Source organism: Syngnathus typhle, linkage group LG2, assembly GCF_033458585.1.
Source record: "Syngnathus typhle isolate RoL2023-S1 ecotype Sweden linkage group LG2, RoL_Styp_1.0, whole genome shotgun sequence".
NCBI classification, from domain to species: domain Eukaryota; kingdom Metazoa; phylum Chordata; class Actinopteri; order Syngnathiformes; family Syngnathidae; genus Syngnathus; species Syngnathus typhle.
In genome coordinates this window covers 10649728-10667720 of record NC_083739.1, presented here as the reverse complement: position 1 = coordinate 10667720, position 17993 = coordinate 10649728, and the positions used below count along the sequence as shown (strand labels likewise).

At 45.2% G+C, this 17993-nt stretch overlaps 6 protein-coding genes across 9 annotated transcripts; 2 read left to right on the top strand and 4 right to left on the bottom strand.

Annotated features, from left to right (window-relative positions):
* Positions 1 to 449: 449 nt before the first annotated feature.
* LOC133149953 (gamma-crystallin M2-like) lies at positions 450 to 1456 on the bottom strand. Its single transcript, XM_061272190.1, has 3 exons — positions 1448 to 1456; positions 1033 to 1302; positions 450 to 725 (listed from the first exon to the last, which is right to left on the bottom strand). Exons 1-3 carry the CDS (start codon positions 1454 to 1456, stop codon positions 450 to 452), a joined length of 555 nt encoding a protein of 184 aa, XP_061128174.1.
* Positions 1457 to 2019: 563 nt separating this feature from the next.
* Positions 2020 to 2838, bottom strand: LOC133170106 (gamma-crystallin M3-like). Its single transcript, XM_061302781.1, has 3 exons — positions 2785 to 2838; positions 2461 to 2709; positions 2020 to 2338 (listed from the first exon to the last, which is right to left on the bottom strand). The coding sequence occupies exons 1-3, from the start codon at positions 2836 to 2838 to the stop codon at positions 2063 to 2065; spliced, it is 579 nt and encodes a 192-aa protein (XP_061158765.1). The 3' UTR covers positions 2020 to 2062.
* Positions 2839 to 3257: 419 nt separating this feature from the next.
* LOC133170098 (gamma-crystallin M3-like) lies at positions 3258 to 4063 on the top strand. Its single transcript, XM_061302768.1, has 3 exons — positions 3258 to 3293; positions 3371 to 3634; positions 3696 to 4063. Exons 1-3 carry the CDS (start codon positions 3258 to 3260, stop codon positions 3972 to 3974), a joined length of 579 nt encoding a protein of 192 aa, XP_061158752.1. The 3' UTR covers positions 3975 to 4063.
* A 1683-nt stretch (positions 4064 to 5746) lies between these two features.
* LOC133170115 (gamma-crystallin M2-like) lies at positions 5747 to 7029 on the top strand. Its single transcript, XM_061302792.1, has 3 exons — positions 5747 to 5759; positions 5893 to 6135; positions 6639 to 7029. The coding sequence occupies exons 1-3, from the start codon at positions 5751 to 5753 to the stop codon at positions 6906 to 6908; spliced, it is 522 nt and encodes a 173-aa protein (XP_061158776.1). The 5' UTR covers positions 5747 to 5750; the 3' UTR covers positions 6909 to 7029.
* A 167-nt stretch (positions 7030 to 7196) lies between these two features.
* Positions 7197 to 11130, bottom strand: LOC133149951 (gamma-crystallin M2-like). Its single transcript, XM_061272187.1, has 3 exons — positions 11127 to 11130; positions 7959 to 8224; positions 7197 to 7499 (listed from the first exon to the last, which is right to left on the bottom strand). Exons 1-3 carry the CDS (start codon positions 11128 to 11130, stop codon positions 7224 to 7226), a joined length of 546 nt encoding a protein of 181 aa, XP_061128171.1. The 3' UTR covers positions 7197 to 7223.
* elk1 (ETS transcription factor ELK1) lies at positions 9564 to 17869 on the bottom strand. 4 transcript variants are annotated; one of them, XM_061302123.1, is made up of 11 exons: positions 17724 to 17869; positions 15626 to 15834; positions 15295 to 15459; positions 15051 to 15218; positions 14864 to 14983; positions 13991 to 14401; positions 13529 to 13652; positions 12725 to 12840; positions 12549 to 12632; positions 12362 to 12463; positions 9564 to 11984 (listed from the first exon to the last, which is right to left on the bottom strand). In XM_061302123.1, the coding sequence occupies exons 2-11, from the start codon at positions 15830 to 15832 to the stop codon at positions 11886 to 11888; spliced, it is 1596 nt and encodes a 531-aa protein (XP_061158107.1). In that variant the 5' UTR covers positions 15833 to 15834; positions 17724 to 17869; the 3' UTR covers positions 9564 to 11885. The 4 variants fall into 4 exon arrangements, 3 of the variants coding, with proteins under 3 accessions (XP_061158107.1, XP_061158095.1, XP_061158101.1); XM_061302111.1 differs by lacking the exon at positions 17724 to 17869 and adding an exon at positions 16794 to 17717; XM_061302117.1 differs by lacking the exon at positions 17724 to 17869 and adding an exon at positions 16794 to 17717 and having other exon boundaries at positions 15051 to 15215.
* Positions 17870 to 17993: the final 124 nt, after the last annotated feature.

Below are 17993 nucleotides of genomic sequence, written 5' to 3'. Positions count from 1 at the left end.
AACTGGCGTTAGGGTTTCAAACTAGAGTTTCAAACTAAGGTTAGGGTTTCAAACTATGGTTTCAAACTCGGGTTTGAAAATAGGGTTAGGGTGTTCATCCATCCATCCAGTGATCCTCTCATCACACAGAGATTTACGCATCACACTCATTGGTTAGTTACTGCCCTGGATCATCTTGATAGTAGGTTTTTCATTTTTGGGGTAGGGTCTTTCCTTAACCCTCAGATAAACATAACATAAAACATAAATCATAGAGTAAAAATTAATAGGTTACCAGAAATATCGAGAGCTGAATGCAATGCAAATATTAGTATCTAGTGATTCTGCACAAACACTGTATAAGATAGTCTAATGTAATATCAACATTGTGGATGTGAGCCATCCAAAAGACCCAAAAATAAGCAAAGTCTAAGTCAGCTGATCATTTATTGGTGCTTTGGGAAAGGAGACTAAAATTCTGTGACCCTGCGGAAGGAGCCGATGCCGGGAGAGGAAGCGGCCCAGTCGTCGTGCTGCCGATACTCGCCCTGCTCCAGGAGGTACTGATGGCCCCTGTAGTTAGGGAGGTCGTAGAACACCCAGGCGCCGTCGCTCACCACGCAAGAGTAGGCCTCGCGCACCTTGTAGGTGTCATACAGAGAGGGACAGTCGTCGGTGCATTCCACCATCTGGCCGCCAAAGTTTGGCCTCTCGTAGAGCCTCAGCTTCCACGCGTTGCCATAAACCTGAGAGCACAGGAAAGAATAATTCCCTCAGTAGTTGTGTCGCTCAACGTGCATACAGCACTGTTACTAAAACCTTTTCAGCCAGCTGGAGGAGGAGAAAAAAACATGAGCACATCCTCAGCAGAAGTGATGTAAAAAACATAATTGTTGAAAGCGTGGGTCTAATGTATGTCTTCTATTCTGTTTTTCATATTATTTCAAGAGTTAAACAAATTCACTGCCAGCCCAGCGAATGAAGTTACCAGGTCATTGACCTGATAATTTCTGAAATAAAGTTATTTTTGATCAGTAAACTTGTGACTCCTACATTTTTGATGGCGCGGCAGGATTTAACGTTGTCGCTGAAGGCCATCCACTGCTGGTTGTCGGCATACTCGCCCGGGCAGAGGATGTACTGGAAGCCCTTGTAGTTGGGCTTCTCGTAGATCACCCACATGCCACTTTCCACCCGAATGGAGCTGCAGCGGGAGAAGTAGGAGTGCAGGTCTGCGCAGTCGCTGCTGCAGTTGTAGCAGCGGCCCAGGAATTTCTTCTCCTCGTAGAAGGTGATCTTTGGCAAAGAGACGGTTGTGAGTCTCTTGGAGTCAGGAAACAAACAAGCTTTTGAAGCATTGCCATGACATCCTACTAGTGCGCTAAATTGTCTTCCTGAGTACAATTAGCGGGATATCAAGTAAATGCTCAAATGGCTTCCAGTCATACATGTGCTGCGATCATCTCACCTTCCCCATGGTGATGCTCAGTGATGCTCGGTCCCTGCTGAAGCCCCGTCAAAGTATTTATCGATAAACAAAATGTGCAGAGTGAGGCGAGCCTTTGATACCCAGATGAGGTGGATTTACATATCAGCAAAATGACCCGGCGGTGTTTGATCGGCTATTGTTCCTCTGTGATAATGAGCTGCTATCAAATGTGTGCTGGGCAGTGGTGGCAAAAAACCTTTTGTTTACTGTGCGGGCACATGATAACTGGTGAATGGGGCAGAACAAAACCAAACTAGAAGTTGCAAACTTGCCTCCAACATCGCTTGAGAGTGCTGAGAGTTGCTTTGGGCCAGCCAAAATGGAGTGAACTGAAAACAATAAGTCCAAACCCAACATACTGTACATCCAGAACAGAAGTGCTGAAATCAAAGTGATTTCATTGGGTGCTTGACAAAGGTATTTTTTTGAATTGTATCCTCTGACAGAGACGCCAATGTTCCAGAACCACTACAGCAAGGATAGACCTATATTCAGACTCTATACTTCAGAACTATGCTGCATGAGGCTAAAATGAGAAGCTGATTTCAAAGTTTGAAATTTCAACTTGGTTTATTCAATGAATGACAGAAGCAACTAACAGGTGTCCGTGATGCGGCGGATGGAGCTCAGTCGGATAATGTTGCCGGCTCCCAGCTCGCGGAGGTTGCGGTGCTCGCCGGGCTTCAGGTACAGCATCCTTCCTCGGAAGTTGGGCTGCTCGAACATCAGCCAGTGGCCCTCCATCACGTTGCAGGACTGACAGTCGGACATGCGCAGACGGTCCACGTTGTCGCAGTCGTCGGTCAGCTCGTGCATCTGGCCTCCAAAGTTCTCCTTCTCGTAGATCCTCACTCGGAATTGTCCTCTATGCTGTGGAACGAGTTGGAGCGATTGATTGATTGATTGATTGATTGATTGATTGATTGATTGATTGATTGATTGATCTTTCCAGCAAGCGTTGTCTTGAAAGAATACATAGTACATACACCTACCAGAGGGATCATACGCGAGGATCTGATGCAGTCACTCATACCGATTCCCATCAGACGCTGGCTGTCTGGATATTCGCCCCTTCTGACCAGCACCTGGTGACCCTTGAAGTTGGGCTTCTCATAGACCATGAAGAGGCCACTCTCCACCCGGCAGGAGTTGCACCTACTCAGGTAGGTGGTCAGCTCCGAGCAGTCGCTGCTGGTCTCGTAGGAGCGACCCTGGAAGTTGCGGTCCTCATAGAAGATGATCTGTCAAAGACATTTGTCAATAAGATCAATTGCTTTCTTTGCATTGTGATTTGTCCATCACCGTTTCTCACTTACCCTTCCCATGGTCATGGTATTTGTGAGATAACTGCAGATGTACACTTTGGGCATCCACCCCAGTGCCTTTTTATACATCTCGCAGACCTTATGCTAAAGCCCTGGTGTCATCACTCTAAATTGTATCACTCACTATAGGGTGACAGCCATCACTGTACTGTAAGTCAGAATGCGGCTTTTGTTACAATCGGATGTTTAATGCTGCAAAAATCAACTATCGAGATCAATGTGGTGGCCTGACACAAAAGGCCTCAAACCGGCTGGAAACTCCTCCATAGAGGATCGGCTGTACAGTTTGTAACAGGTCATCTGAGGAACGCGGAGCTTCTGTGATGAGCTTGCATTCCCTTTCCAAAAGGCAGCCGGCGTACAATAACAAAAGAATGTGCGCCAACTGCACTTTGGATGAGTCATGAGGTTTCACACAAAGGTGCCCAAGGTTGTCACTATAAAAGGGGGGCTCGCTTGTTGGCATGGAAGCAACAACTACAAGCGTCACCATGGGCAGGGTAACGGCTGTCCCGTCGTTGTTACGTGTCGTGATGGCAAAACGTTTCACCTTTGTTGCTTTGTGTCTTCCATGCAGATTGTTTTATTCGAGGAAAAGAACTTCCAGGGTCGCTCTTATGAGTGCAGCAGTGACTGCTCCGACATCCACCTGCACCTGAGCCGCTGCAGCTCTTGCCGGGTGGAGAACGGATGCTTCGTCCTGTACGATCGCTCCAACTTCATCGGGAACCAGGTTTTCCTGAAGAGGGGCGAGTACCCCGACCTGATGCGCGTCGGAAGCATGACCGGCATCGGGGCGGTGGTGATGGACACCGTTCGCTCTTGTCGTCTGGTTCCCATGGTGAGAATTTACTCCCGGGGTGCGGGGTTCTGAGCGGTCACATCTGTTCTCCGTCCAACAGCACAGGGGACAGTTTAGGGTGAAGATCTACGAGCTGGAAAATTTCGGGGGCCAGATGCAGGAGCTGCTGGAGGACTGCGAGTCGCTGCAGGACCGCCTGTACATGTCCGACTGCCAATCCTGCAACGTGCTGGAAGGCCACTGGCTGCTGTTTGAGCAGCCCAACTTCCGAGGACGTATGATCTACGTGAAACCCGGAGAGCACAAGAGCCTGCGGGAGAGCGGCCTGAGCAACGTTATGAAAATCAGCTCCATTCGACGCATCATGGATGTGTGCTGATTGCCATTCGTGTTGAATTAGAATAAAAGAAATCATAAAGTCTATAAAAGTGACCTGTGCTTTCATTGTATGGCATTAAATAATCATATGACTGCATAGTTTATTCACATATAGTCACTGAGTCCATTATTAGATCGGTCTTTGGTTATCAAAAGTCCAAATTCCAAATACAAAAAGGTTACAGATCATAAATCCAGATGGAAAATGGTCCAGTGAAACAGCTTCCTCTGAGATCATGAAGTTTCATGTCATCATTGGGTAACGCAATGTTTTGGAATTGAATATTCTGCAGTGCTACAGAAAATAAAGGTCGCTCATATTCATGATAGTACATACACGGACTTAAAGCTGATTTTGAAAACAAACAAATATCACCTCTTGTTTTTTGCTCGCCATGAAAAACACAGCATCATCACTTTGGGAGGCGCGCTTTTGTTCTCGTGAAGCCGAGCTCAGAGTGATTGTCACAGTGAGGGCAAACAAAAGCAAAGTCATGAATAGCGTAGAAAAAATAGCAATGTTGCACTGACGCTCTAAATCTGAAAAAGTTGAAGAGACATTTGTGTCTTACGAGACATTGAAGAAAGCTGCTACTGGGTGAGCGAGCGCTCCTCTTGTTTTCTTCATTCTTGTGCTTCCTTATGAAAATATAGAATAAAATGTTCATGAAAATGTGAAGTGAGTCACTTTTTTAAATTGTATCTAAAACTTGGGATAAACTTGACTTGACACACATGAGGAAGAAAACATTGGCGTAGGTCGTCTTCATTAACAAGAGTTTTCCATGATCTTGGGTCCAGAGATTTCATTTTCAGTGTGTGTGTGTGTGGGGGGGGGGGCATATTTGAGAAAAAAGGTAGGAATCTTCCAATAATAATAATACAAAAAAAAATTCAGATATAGTATTTTAAAGTGTAATGTTAGGAGCACAAAGGCAAATTTCTTTAAGAAACAAAAATGGTCATTTTTATGCAAAAAAAATAATGATACAATTTGGGGGGTTAAAATGTAGACTTTTTATATCCCCTATCTATGGAAATGTTTGTATTACTAATTATTAATGGATTGCATTAGCCTAAAAAGTGAAATAATACAATAATGATGTGAAATATGCATAAATTAGTTTCATTTAAAAATATGTGCAACATCTTCACATTGTGCCATCATATAGTAAACAAATATTTTTTTCCCCAGCTACCAAACTTGCCGTCTTACAATAAGGATAAATAATTATGGCCAAACTGACTTATGAAACACCCATCGTCTGTGCTGTCACTTATTAACTGGCCAATTTAAATACCAACACCAAGCTGTTTTGTAAATTGTGACATCCAGAGAGGGCTTACTAGCGAAAAAAAAAAAAGTGTCATTAGGTACAATCTTAGCCCCCCCCCCCCCCCCCCTGAAAAGCAGGAAACCTGAAAATGGTGAAAAACAATTTAATAGTTTAGCTCCATAATTCAGTACTACGTAGCTGTCAATTTGTGCACATACATTCATTTTCAAACATACATACATCCGTCTTTGTGGGCCACTTACAATGATGTGGCGGGTCATATCTGGCCCCCCGGGCCTTGCGTTTGACACCCATGACGTAAGGGCTTCGGGAAAGGCAAAGCAAAAAGCTATCCAGGCACAGAAAGTACAAAAATATGTATTGTTGGCGAGAAAGTGCTGACCGGCCAACTCATTGTTGCCAGCCACAATGACACGGGTCACCGGTGGGTTATAAAGGGCCAGAAGCAGCAGTTGTAGTGCGACCGGGTCAGTGACACAATGGGCAAGGTGAGGCTATACTTGTTTTTGCAATTTGTCTCTTCGGGTTATTTCCCGGTCACATCCAATGCAACGCTGTCTGATCCCATCTGAAACCAGGGTCTGGATATTGCTTAACTGTTCTCGCGCCGTCTGCTTCTAGATCACATTTTACGAGGATCGCAATTTCCAGGGTCCTTCCTACGAGTGCAGCAGCGAATGTCCTGACCTGCACTCGCACTTCAGTCGCTGCAACTCCATCAGGGTGGAAAGCGGTGAATGGATGGTGTATGAGAAACCCAACTTTTCGGGTTATCAGTACTTCCTGAGGAAAGGCGACTATTCAGACTATCAACGATGGATGGGATTCAACGATTGCGTGAGATCTTGCCACATGATACCTGAAGTAAATGTCAGCAGAAATCAATCCATCTAAACATTTATTGTATATCCTACAGTGCTCTGGATCGTCCGTGTACTTGTGCGCTCTTTGTCCCTTGAGGTCCATGTACAAGAATGTACGAAGACAATTTACCTCACTCGTAATTCTGGCATGCTAGTAGGCCTTAATATGCACTAGTTGATAGCTGTGTGCCACTGTTATGGTGATATTATAAAATGTTGCTAATTAATACTTGTGCTGTAGTTGTATTAGGAACACAGATATGAACTAGTGCACAGATTTTTATTACTAGTAACACCAAGTTGTTTTAGTAGAAAAAACATTATTGGTAGGATGTCGTTGCCCTACTAGTGTGATTGTTTTATTATTGATAATGATGACAAAGAACGTACTAGTGCGAAAACAATGGTAGGGTACCTAATAAATGTTTAAATGCCGAACACCGCATATCACCACCACCACTACTTTCCGATGACGACTAATGGATCATCTTCTGGTTTCCTCAGCTTCAAGGTTCTCACAGACTTGTCATCTATGAGCGCCCCGAGTTCAAGGGTCAAGCCATGGAACTCATGGACGACTGCCCTTCGCTGTACGAACGCTTCCACCATAACAATATCAACTCCTGCCACAATGTCGAAAGCCACTGGCTCCTCTTCGAGCACCCGCACTACAGGGGGCGGCAGTATCTGGTGCGCCCTGGGAAATACATGCACTTTAACGAATGGGGCAGCTCAAGTCCGAGGGTGGGTTCCATCAAGCGGATCAGCCTGTAGGAGAAGGGCCTTTGCACATATTGTTGAAATAGATGACTGTCAAAAAATGCTCAAATAAAAATACTCGGTGACTGTACTTTTGCTTAGTGTGATCAGAGTTCTCACAAACAGAAACCAGTAAATAAATGGTGCGAGTCTGCTTTTAAGAACCATGGCTTGTATCTTGAAAAGTTCATCAAGTGGAGCATTTGAATCACAATCCACCGCTGTATATTGTAGGTGGCAACAAACACACTGAAAAGGAAGCAAAATCAAACAAGAATGAAGAGTTAAGCCAAGCATGTTTATTGAGAACAGGGGAAAAGGAAGGAGGTCCTAGATGGAGTCAGTGATCCGCCTGAGGGAGCCGATCCTGGGGCTGGCGCCTCCCCAGTCGCTGAACCGCCGGTACTCCCCGGGCCTCAGGTAGAAGGGCCGACCTCTATAGTTGGGCTGGTCGTACAGCAGCCATTGGCCGTCGACCACGTTGCACGAATTCACGTCAGACATACGCAGGCGGTCCTGGACGTTGGGGCAGTCGTCGCTCACCTCCTGCATTTGACCGCTCATATCGGGGCGCTCGTACAATCGGATTTTGTAGGAGCCTCGGTGCTGCGGAAGACGCACAGCGTATGGATTCAAGTCAAGAGAGAGTCAGTGCAAATGATGAACCTTAGCAATAATTGTCAGAAAAGCTAGTTTAGTTGCTCCAGTTTTGTTTTCACTTCACTGGAGCAGTTAAATGTCTAAAGCATAATTGTAAATCAAGTCATTGCTCACAAGTCAAGGCAAGAAAATGATTAATTAATAATAATGAATTAATCATCGATTATTCAATAATCGATTCATTATTGTACCACTACATTAGAGTATGAATTGGTTTGTACTTGGGACAAAAAATTATTTCTTTGCCCTTGCCAATGGCCTAGCAGTAAAATGAATACGATGCATGATGCTTTGCAAAAAAGATAAGTGAGCCTTCGCTCAAATTGTCGAAAGAAAGATAAGAAGCTTAATATGTCTCCGATGCTACGTTAGGTTTTCAGTGCCATAAATTTGCAATAAACTTACCAACGGAATCATGCGACAGGAACGGATGCAGTCATTGATGCCTATCATGCGCTGGTTGTCCGAATACTCTCCCCTGCGCAGGAAAAACTGGTGACCCAGGTACTGGGGCCTTTCATACACCATAAAGCAGCCGCTCTCCACCCGGATGGAGTTGCAGCGGTTGAAGTAGGGATGCAAGTCGGCGCAGTCGCTCACGCACTCGTGGTGCCGACCTTGAAAATTTCGGTCCTCGTAGAAAATGATCTGCAGACACACGGTCGGACATGCTCACGGGCTCCATGTGTTATCTACTTTTTGCAAGCTAACAAACCCAACTTACCTTTCCCATTGTTCTCTCTGTGGGCCCGACTAATGCTCAATGGGCATTCGAGGTTCCGACGGCCTTTTATATTAAGTAGCAGTGTGATGGCACAGCATAAAGTATTGTCATCCAAATGGGTTTTTACGAGCTCAAATCTGGTTATGTATGGTGGCGCTGGTGTGATGGTCACTTATTGTTGTCCGCTTTTGACATGTTCATCACTATTGATAAAAACAGTGCAGGGCTCACTGTACCCGGTATCAGCAAAACAGCAGCAGCCTTTATGTGTGGCCTTTACGCAAATGGTGCGAGCTAGGTTGTGGCCATTAATCACTTTAATTGATTAATATATATAAAATATGACTATTATAATTATAGCTCAGGACAATCATAAAAAAAGATTGTTTCAACATTTTGCCTCTAAAACACGGCTACAGAGAGGAGCTACTTTACAGAAGTACAACTCCTCTTGCAATTATCTTTCATTCACACAAAGATACTGAAATAGTTCAGGCATAAACCACACGCAAAGATTCAAACAGGAGAGCAAAAGAGAAGAGAAAGAAAACCCCAAGGAAGGAAGGAAGGAAGGAAGGAAGGAAGGAAGGAAGGAAGGAAAGAAGGAAGGAAATGGCGCTTTAAATTGATACACATCCCAAGCTCTTCTTAAATAAATAAAAAATATTTAAAACACATAAATATTTTGGTACAGATTTTAGTGAAGTTGACAGATGTGATTTGCTTTCATTGGCCACACAAAATAATCTGGTGGACCAGATCTGGTCCCCAGTCCTTGTCTTTGAGACCCATGTCAAGGGTCAAGGGTGAACGTCATTAGTAATGGCCAATATTGATGAAATGACGCCTCCTTGTGGCCAATAGTGTTTCACTATACTTACAGCTCTCTTTATCTCTCGCTTCACTTACCCTTTTGACTTCGTTACATAATTAAACTAATTGTTGTATAATTTAAAATGTTAACACCACTCTTATAAATCTGAGATTATTAGTAACATTAAATCTAAGACAATAAACATAAGTACATTATCAGACATTTCCTGATGTCTACAGGCCAGTCTACGAATAGTAATGACAAGGGCGTTTGTGACTATCGAGGAAAATGTATAGATTTTCCCAAACGGCTGTTGGGGTTGAAACTGGCTTATCGACGAAGACATTTCACCTCGAACCGGCTGCTGTAGAAACTTTACACTCCCACCCCCACATAAAGTTTAAGCTTTAGAAACTAGAACTGTGTTTGTGCTAAATATGCAAGAACAAAAAGCATACAACAGAAGTCTAAGCAGTTTGAATGGGACACTTTAATTACACTTCACCCCATAAATTTGCATTGTATGTGTGTGTGTGTGTGTGTGTGTATGCATATAATACAGTACTGTACATGTCATAGAAAAACAGACATCTGTAAATTAACAAACATAAGGGGGGGGGGGGGGGGAAATACGACCCATAAAAAACAATTTGTCTTCTTTATATTTCCAGTAAATATGAATACGCATCAGAAAAATAAAATCCCTCTTTCCCTGCCCCTCTTTGACATCACTAAACTCACTAAAAAGGAAGAGCGGGGCCAAAGAGGATTTGACACATTTATATACTGTTCCACAACAACCCCCCACCCCCATCTCATCGTAGCTATGCTACGTTTATCTTAGCACACAAAAGACTGGAGGAAAGCTCTTATTCTAAAAGCACCTCCACCAATCATCAAAGACAGCGCCAGGATTTTTTTTTCTCCTGGGACTTACAGGGTTCTTGACCAGGACCGAGGTGGCTGAGAAAATAATTGATTAATATATTTTACAGTATAAAATAAAATGCTGAAGGGGCTTAACTGGGGCTACACAAATATCTGACGGGGCTTTAAGTCCCCTTAACCCCGGGTGTAGCGCCACTCCTTACAGCTGTATTGAGACCTAAACAGCCAATCTTGCAGAGGCTCCCAAGTGACGTCATCAATATAAAAACATTCTTCCTGTTCTGCTGGTGAAAAGAAAAGTTCATCCAAAATGTTCTGTCATGAATGGCTTAGTGTAGGCCATGCCCACTAGAGAGATAGAGAGATAGAGAGCAAGATAGAGAGCGAGAGAGAGAGAGAAAAACATCACATCTGCGTCACTGGCAAAGTCTTTAAGGCTTTTTTGGGGCATTCTTGTTCTCTTCAATAGACAAAATAAAGCAGCGGCTCTCTCTGCTAGAAAAATAGAACAGTCGAACGCGATGGCTTAGTGCTGCGTTCAGGAGACTGGGAAACGGTACCGTTGTCTCACAGACGGGGGTTTTCTAACCCAGGAGTAAACTTCACTTGGCTCTAATTGGACATCTTTGGCGGCTTCATTTTTGTGACGAGGATGCACGAGCTTTCAAGCAAGGTTGAGCAAACTTTTGTATTTGATTTCTAAAATGAACGCACAGGCCAGTTCAGATGAGTAAACTAAAAGGGAAAGTCATTTTCATTGTTCCTAATTGCATAATTTATATTGGACTTGATTAAAATTAACCAATAAACCATTATTGTTTATTGTAAATTCTAATTATTCGCCCAATTATTTGAATTGAATTTCTTTGATGATTAAAAATATATATTACATTATTCAGTGAGATAGATAGAAAAAAATACTAAATATGTTTTAAATCACTAACTTTGGGAGAAAATGCAGATAACTTAATGCAACAAATATTGGAGGACTCCTGATAATGTAAATGCTTGGTGGGTCTGATTAAACTACGGAATGGTCATGTAGGCCACCCGTGATTTAGAGGATTTCCATCTTTTACATCCAATCATCATGTAGAGAGGCCTCAGGGATCGATGCTCGGCACCCATGGGTTTTTCATTTACTGACCCATTTGCCTAAAAGGCCGAAAAAACAGTCACTGTGTCACTCAGCGTCCAAAATAGTCCAGCTGTTCGTGTGTGTAAACAACAGTCAATGTCGGGTTCCCATGGGTAGCATAGGAACGTAAAAACAAACAACAACCGCTTAATGTTCTTCTGTCCTCTGTGATATGTTCAAGGTCATCACAGACATTGTCATTGTGCATCAAATTACTAGTTGTCCACCAGTAAACAAGGAAATTGGGACATTAAGAAGGTGCAGTGGCAACTATCCTCCAGTAGAAGGTGCTCAACAAGCCCGCAGATGGAATGAAGTCAGGAATAGTGTCCTGACGAGACCCGGCAGCACCGAGGAAGGTCTGCGGGTGCACCCAAAACAAAAAACATCTCTGGGCAATGAACCATGGGCCATGTTCATCATCTTTATCATGCTGTCCAGTAAGGCATAGCCTGAAACAAAAACTCACCCCAAAAAGAATGATAATCAGACTGAAGACATGAGCATCCATTGTTGGTAAAAGACAATGTCGGCCAGCAGGGAATAAATAGGAAAAAAAGGAAGCCTCATCCTCATAAATATTAATGAGAAGGCAGAGCTTTAGCTCTTTGGGGGCAAAAAATCTTTTCCTCTTCTTTGGAAACAGGACAAATCTGATGCGTCTTCCTGTAGGTCACTCCAACTGGAGAAGGTACGGCGACGGTGATGCCGCCATCTTGGCAAGTGGCGCAAATAACACAGCAGCCTTCTGATGCGCAAATGCAACGTTCAGGGCTTCTGGGGACCGGGTGACAGAACCACAGGGGTGGAGAGACCGTCCACACTCAGCGCCGGGATGTGGATTTGGTTACTGCCGTTTGTCGGGAACTGGAAGAGACAAGCCATTTACGGTCAGATTGCCAATTGCATTTGACAAACTAGGCCACTTACAAAACCTAACGCAGAACTAAGACCACTGGCGGAAAAATATAATTATGTCAAGTTGGGATCTGTTGGGGAAAAAATGTCAGTTAAAGTGAAGAAATTTAGCAATTTGCAAAGTAGAACAAAGCAAGGCACATGAATTCAACACTAATTGCTCTAGTGAGCCACATGAAGCGATGCGACAGGCCGCATAAGGCCTGTGGACCTCATGGTTAACACCCATTGGTAAAATGATTAATACAGGCATAACCTAAAAATAATCTCTGCCAATTGCAAGAGTCAGTTTCCTGAGAGGAGAGGAAACGGCGAGGGCAAGTTACCTGGAAGGAGAGTTTGGCGGGCGAGCGAGGCGCGATGGGACTGAGCGTACTCCAAAAGTGGATGGTGGATGGGAGGGGACTGGGAGTCAACAGGACCGGAGTCTGGGAGCCAAACAAGTCAGTTGGTTCAGTAGCGTATGCAACACATGGGCACTGACGGCATTACTCCGGCCAAGCATTGGCTTACCAGAGCGTGCGAGGTGATGACAGTGGGCGTCAGCGTGTTGGTTGCTGAGCCGGGTGCAAGCAAACTATTGACGGCGGCATTGACCTGCCAGAGATAAAAACAGGAAGTGGTTTCATGAGCCAGCAGGATGCGTGTGTAGCATCGCCACCTAAACTGATGTAGGTAGGTGTCATCACCTTATCCAGAGAGAGGCCTGGGGGGAGGGAGGGTAGCTCCAAGCCTCTGGGCTTCTTCGGTTTGGGAGGAATGACGTCTGGACTGGAGATCGATGATGTCACTGCAGGCGCAGACCCTACAACATACACCAAATCTGTGTTGATGTTTCAGTGCATGTTTTGACAAAAGGGACATGGTTCCAAGAAGGAGGCATTTCGTTTCACATTATCGATAAAGAAATAAATATTTACTTCGAGTATTATTTCTGTGGAAGTTGATGCAAGCTCGTGCTCGGAAAACCAATGACAGTGAGACCTGGAAGGGTGTGATTGGGCCGAACGGTTCCTCCCGACCAGAACCTGAGTAGGATTTTGTTCCTGGACTTCTGTGCTCATCATGGATTGTTGATAACAAAGACAATGTTAAAACATAAGGGCTTCCATACGTGCACTTAGCATCAGGATACCCTCGGCCGCAGTTCGATTTTCGACTTTGGTCGTGTCATCAATCTTGCGGCTGCATGTCTTAGTGAAGGGTGGGGTGACGCTGTCACCAACTGGTGGTGGGGAAATATGCCAGTCCAACCTGGCAGACCCAAACATAATGTGAAGGTCTGCTGGGAACATCTAGCAGAGTCCCCGTTAGAAGGAGTTACAGCTTCCACCTCCAGCAGAATTTCACTCAAATCCCAGAGGACACAGGGGACATTGAGTCAGAGTGAATCATGTTCCACACCTCCAATTTCAAGGCAGATGACCAGTTATGTGGCCGATACCTGACGAAATGGCAATCCCCGAATCTGCATCAACTTTCCCGCTCGCTACCTGATTGTGTGTCTTTTCCTTCTCCCTCTGGTCTCCCCTCCCGAGGCTGGGTGCTGGGAACGGGGAAAGCTTCAACAATGGTGAGGTTTGTCTGAGGGTCTCCCGTGCTGCAAATGTGAGGAACCTGAGAAAGGCAAGACAAGAGATGAGCAAACAGATAGCAATGACACCATCCAATATAGAATTCTATGGAATTATTTGTTGATGAAAGGCTTGCAGCACAACTTACTCGCTTAGAGTAATGACAAAATGAAAGCACCATGCTGCTCACAGAACATGGTGGCAAAAATGATTCCTTGCATATGCAACAGGTTTGAATTATTATTTTATGGGGATTTTATGTGCCGAAAGTGACAGACTGATTGGCATTCAAAAAGTCTCTTGCGAACACCATTAAATGTTTTTTTTTTCCATTGATGTGAAAATGCCCAAGTTCCTTTCGTTATACAAGACCGCTTTTACCTCTTCCACCCGTTTATCCTCCAGCTCAACCATCTCCAGAAGCTCCTCCTCTGACGGCAGGGTCTCCTCCTTGATGACAATGGGTGGTGGGGGCGGGCGCGTTATGGGTGGCCCAACGGAAGGAGGTGTGGACGTCATGGTGGCGCGCTGTTGCTGCGATGGAGGAGGGTTGATGATGACCAAGACGGGCTGAGAGGGAGTCGGGTGGGGTGGCAAGCCAACAACATTGGCCAATCCGTCGCCGTCATCCTGCGGTGGCGTCTGGGGGCTCACAATCGCGTGGGGCGGCTGGACAGAACTAACCGAGCCCCCGACAGGAGCCAATGGAAGGAGTGGCGTTAGGGAGGACGGGTCCTTGACACTGGTGAGGTAAATATGGGGATGGTCGATCAAAGGCAGTCCTGGAGGATTCTGGAAGACACACAGGACAACTTGTCAGCACATATTTGAATTCACACCAGCACTAATTTAAGCACAGGTTTCTCCACATAATCACCACTCAAAGATTGATTGATTGATTGATTGATTGATTGATTGATTGATTTTTCTTACCGACCCTCGCTCATTGACTGTCATTTTCTCCAATTTTGCACTCTTGCCAACGTACTGTCTAACATAAAAGTATGTCTTTAGCGCCACCTTGTAGGGTCTTGGTGCAAAGGAACCATGTTGAAGTGAGTTGAGGAGCTTTGTGTGGGGCTGAATTTTTCCCCAAAAATGCTGGCTTCAAACTTGGAGCAATTGACCAAAATCTCTTGGACAAGTTTATCTTCAATGGAGCAAAATACAAAATAAGCCTAAAATGTTGCGTTCCGAGCAAAACGGCTGGCCTACTGTGTCTTTTCAGTGACGGCTTCTTGAGATGACCCTGACCTGTGAATGACCGGGGGTGTTGGCAGCTGTCTGGGGGCTGACGACAGGCGTAGGACACGGTGAAGGATGCGTGACAATCACCTGACGAGATGTATCGGCAAGCACTGACGGAGGGGAAACCTGGGAGGAGGCGGAAGAGGAGATTTAGCAGGGCGGGGTCCAGGATTTTTGCGCTGGTCTCCCTCACCTCTTTGGGCACACGGTCCAGCTTGGGGACAGGGTCTAGTAGCACTTCAGCTTTGACGGGTCGAGGGTTGGGCGTGGCCTGCAGCGATTGGATGGTGAAGGTGGAGTACAGGCCCGACTTCATGTAGTCGTTTCGAGAACTCTTTTGCGAGTTGCCGGGCGATGACTTCTGACGATCAACGTACGAATCAATCAATCATTTGCACTTGTGACGCATCTTATTGGGTCCGCGAGTCTGCACCCACCTGTACTACATTCTTGGACGGGCAGCTTTTTGTTTGGCTATTGGCGTCCGGGTTGTCCTGTCTTTGGCTGTCTTCGGGATTGTGTGTCCCGTCCGGCAAGGACGGATCAGGCTGGCTCACAAACCTGTACACAAACTTCTGTCCGCTCACCTTCTTGATGATATTCTGGGAAAATATGCACAAACATATGGTATTCATTTCATTTTATTGCATGCAAATTTCCTCTTGGTAAAAAATCTGTGATTGCATGTTTCGCTTGAAAGTATGCTTTTTATTCAAGTGTTAATTTTAGCAGGGTGACAGCACTTGTTAGAGTAGTATGCAGTAAGACCTTGTCATAGTAGTATCTGAGCGCACGGCTGAGTTTGTCGTAGTTCATGTTGTGTTTGTTCTTGCGCAGGCCCCACAGGCGAGCCACTTCTTCGGCATCTAGCAGCTTGAACTCTCCGTCCTCGCCGGTCCATGAAATCAAATGACGCTGGCGCTGGTCGTCCAGCAGATGGAGCAGGAACTGCCAGAGTGTGATAGACGGGTCCATGGCTGGAACAGCAGAAATTCAACAGGGATGCTCACAAGATCGGATGATGATTTATTACAATAAAGTAATCAAACTGTACTGACACATGGACACGCAGAACCTCCTCACACATGCAAATAAGCATTATTGTCAATGACCGAGCCGTTATGCAACAAAGGCGTCAATCATCTCAGATATCACCATGGCAACCAGTAACCATGGAGCTTCAGAATCGTGCCGCTCTGCTCAAAGGCACTCCAGTTGCTGTGTGCTGCAAACCACACTGACAAAACAGAGCTGATTCCAGGTCAGCCTAAAGTGGACCATCGCGTTCTGGCACCACCGCTCCTTGGTCTTAAGCTCCGTGCACCACCATCAAACCCCAACACTCCAAATTCCTTAGGTGGATGACACCCCCCAATTTCATTACCACTTGTGACAGCACTACCTCGCCAACTGACAACATCCATCAGATCGGACGTAGCATCTGTAAAGCTGATCTTTACACAGACAAAGTGCTACCGGATGCAGTAGTATTAGTACTTTGTAGTCTTAGTATGTAGGGCTGTACAATTTATTGACTTTTAATCATGCTTGCTACTTTGGCTGGCACAATTAAATGAACCTGATCCTTGGCGATATGTACAGTTAAAACACAGGCTGTGCTGCATTGCTAGTCAAGCACTTTCTCAACTAGTTGTCAGCCAAACAAAAGGGTCGCACTAGACGTACTGTTATGTAGTCCCCATGGCAAAAATGACCAGCAGTGGTCGCCAAGGCAACAACCAGAAAAAGATGGAAGTTCAGAGCTTCCTTGCATAGAAGAAATTACTGACATCCCATCATGCCTTGTCAACACACACGCACAAACACAATAATAGTGATGAGTGCACTATACTTGGCACCCAAAGAAATACAATTGAAACATGTTGCGCTATCACGCATGCATGCATACACAAGCGCAGGCAGGCACACGCCTTACCGTTGATGAGCGGGTTTGAATCCATCTTGCTCAAATTGTTCTTATCGTTGTTACGCGTGCACCAGCCGTCTCACAGATCCTCCATGTTGTTTTGTGTTGGTCCTCTTCTTTCCCACCGCCCCTCTCGTATTTGTTTGCTCAAGTGTGTGTATTTGTGTGTACGCGTGTCCGTGTTTGCGGCTGTCAGAGCAGCAGCTTATCGGCGGACTTGCGGCTGTTACGTAACCGCTCCGAGGCGCCACTGCCGGGATCCGCAGCCTCCATGCTAACAACCAAACCTCCAAATGTAGAAACTTAAAAAGCAAAACAAAGCAAGAGGCTCGATAATAAACAACAAGCCCCCCGCCTCCCCTAAAAAAACTAAATAGAATAGTGCCTCTACGCACTTAAATATTAATCTAACAGACGTCTAAAGTGCTGAGTCTGTCCACTTGTGCGTTTTGCGAGGACGCCGATGGAGTAGTTTTCTTCTGCGCGTTGCTAAGTGCTAAGCTAAACTGCCCACTTTCAAATCTCGTCCGCCCCCGGTGGTTCTCGCGGTGTCTATTCAAAGTTAAGTTAAGGGTTTTTTAAGAGTCCGGACAAGCCAAATTCAACTTCCCTGGAGTGGAGTGTATTTGTTTTGTTAGCCTATCGTGCTAAGTCATCTAGCTCGTTAGCCTTAGCTCTTGTGACAGCTCTAAAGAACCCCACGCCTCTCGGGTGTACGTCAGCCCGCCGACGCCACTCCACTGCGGGGGCTGCTGCCACTAAGTTCATCCCCAAAAGCCAGACAACTCTGCCTTGAAACGTCAAAAAGTCGTCAGCGAAATCGGCACGTGCAATTTTCGAGTGTAAATCAACGAAGAAACAAGAATTTGATCGCCTATTTGCTTTTGTTTTTCTCCCACTTCCGGTTTGGACGAACGCTTCCTCCTCACTAGTTTTTACCTGCGTTGAGTTCCGTTGTTGAAAACCTTCGGCTTCCCGTCTATTACTTTCAGACTAAACGTTTTGCTGGCGTTCCATCGGTTCCGAGATTTTGATGACGTGCTGCTTTTGGCAATTTCTTTTCAGATCCTTAACTCCAAAACGTTCTCCTGCAAGGGTCAAATGCAACAAAGGGTAAAAATTTGCGATTTGAGAAATGTTCTTACTAAAAAAAAAAAGTGCGTGTGGAGTCTCGTATTTTATATTGTATTTCATATATCTAACTTGTGC

Bases quoted from the DNA above. Each gene is read 5' to 3' on its own strand.
- LOC133149953 (XM_061272190.1), bottom strand. The intron at 726-1,032 runs GTAGGAGTCACA...CTGTGCTCTCAG, and splicing joins CCTGCCGCGCCATCAAAAAT to GTTTATGGCAACGCGTGGAA.
- LOC133170106 (XM_061302781.1), bottom strand. From the start codon at position 2,838: ATGCCCAAAGTGTACATCTGCAGTTATCTCACAAATACCATGACCATG. The intron at 2,710-2,784 runs GTAAGTGAGAAA...TGTCTTTGACAG, and splicing joins ATACCATGACCATGGGAAGG to ATCATCTTCTATGAGGACCG. The intron at 2,339-2,460 runs GTAGGTGTATGT...CTCGTTCCACAG, and splicing joins CCTCGCGTATGATCCCTCTG to CATAGAGGACAATTCCGAGT.
- LOC133170098 (XM_061302768.1), top strand. From the start codon at position 3,258: ATGGAAGCAACAACTACAAGCGTCACCATGGGCAGG. The intron at 3,294-3,370 runs GTAACGGCTGTC...TCTTCCATGCAG, and splicing joins CAAGCGTCACCATGGGCAGG to ATTGTTTTATTCGAGGAAAA. The intron at 3,635-3,695 runs GTGAGAATTTAC...TCCGTCCAACAG, and splicing joins CTTGTCGTCTGGTTCCCATG to CACAGGGGACAGTTTAGGGT.
- LOC133170115 (XM_061302792.1), top strand. The intron at 6,136-6,638 runs GTAAATGTCAGC...TGGTTTCCTCAG, and splicing joins CTTGCCACATGATACCTGAA to CTTCAAGGTTCTCACAGACT.
- LOC133149951 (XM_061272187.1), bottom strand. The intron at 7,500-7,958 runs GTAAGTTTATTG...CGTCTTCCGCAG, and splicing joins CCTGTCGCATGATTCCGTTG to CACCGAGGCTCCTACAAAAT.
- elk1 (XM_061302111.1), bottom strand. From the start codon at position 16,818: ATGGATTCAAACCCGCTCATCAACG. The intron at 15,219-15,294 runs GTGGGTGCAGAC...GTTGATCGTCAG, and splicing joins CGTCCAAGAATGTAGTACAG to AAGTCATCGCCCGGCAACTC. The intron at 12,464-12,548 runs GTAAGCCAATGC...TTTGGCTCCCAG, and splicing joins TCATCACCTCGCACGCTCTG to ACTCCGGTCCTGTTGACTCC.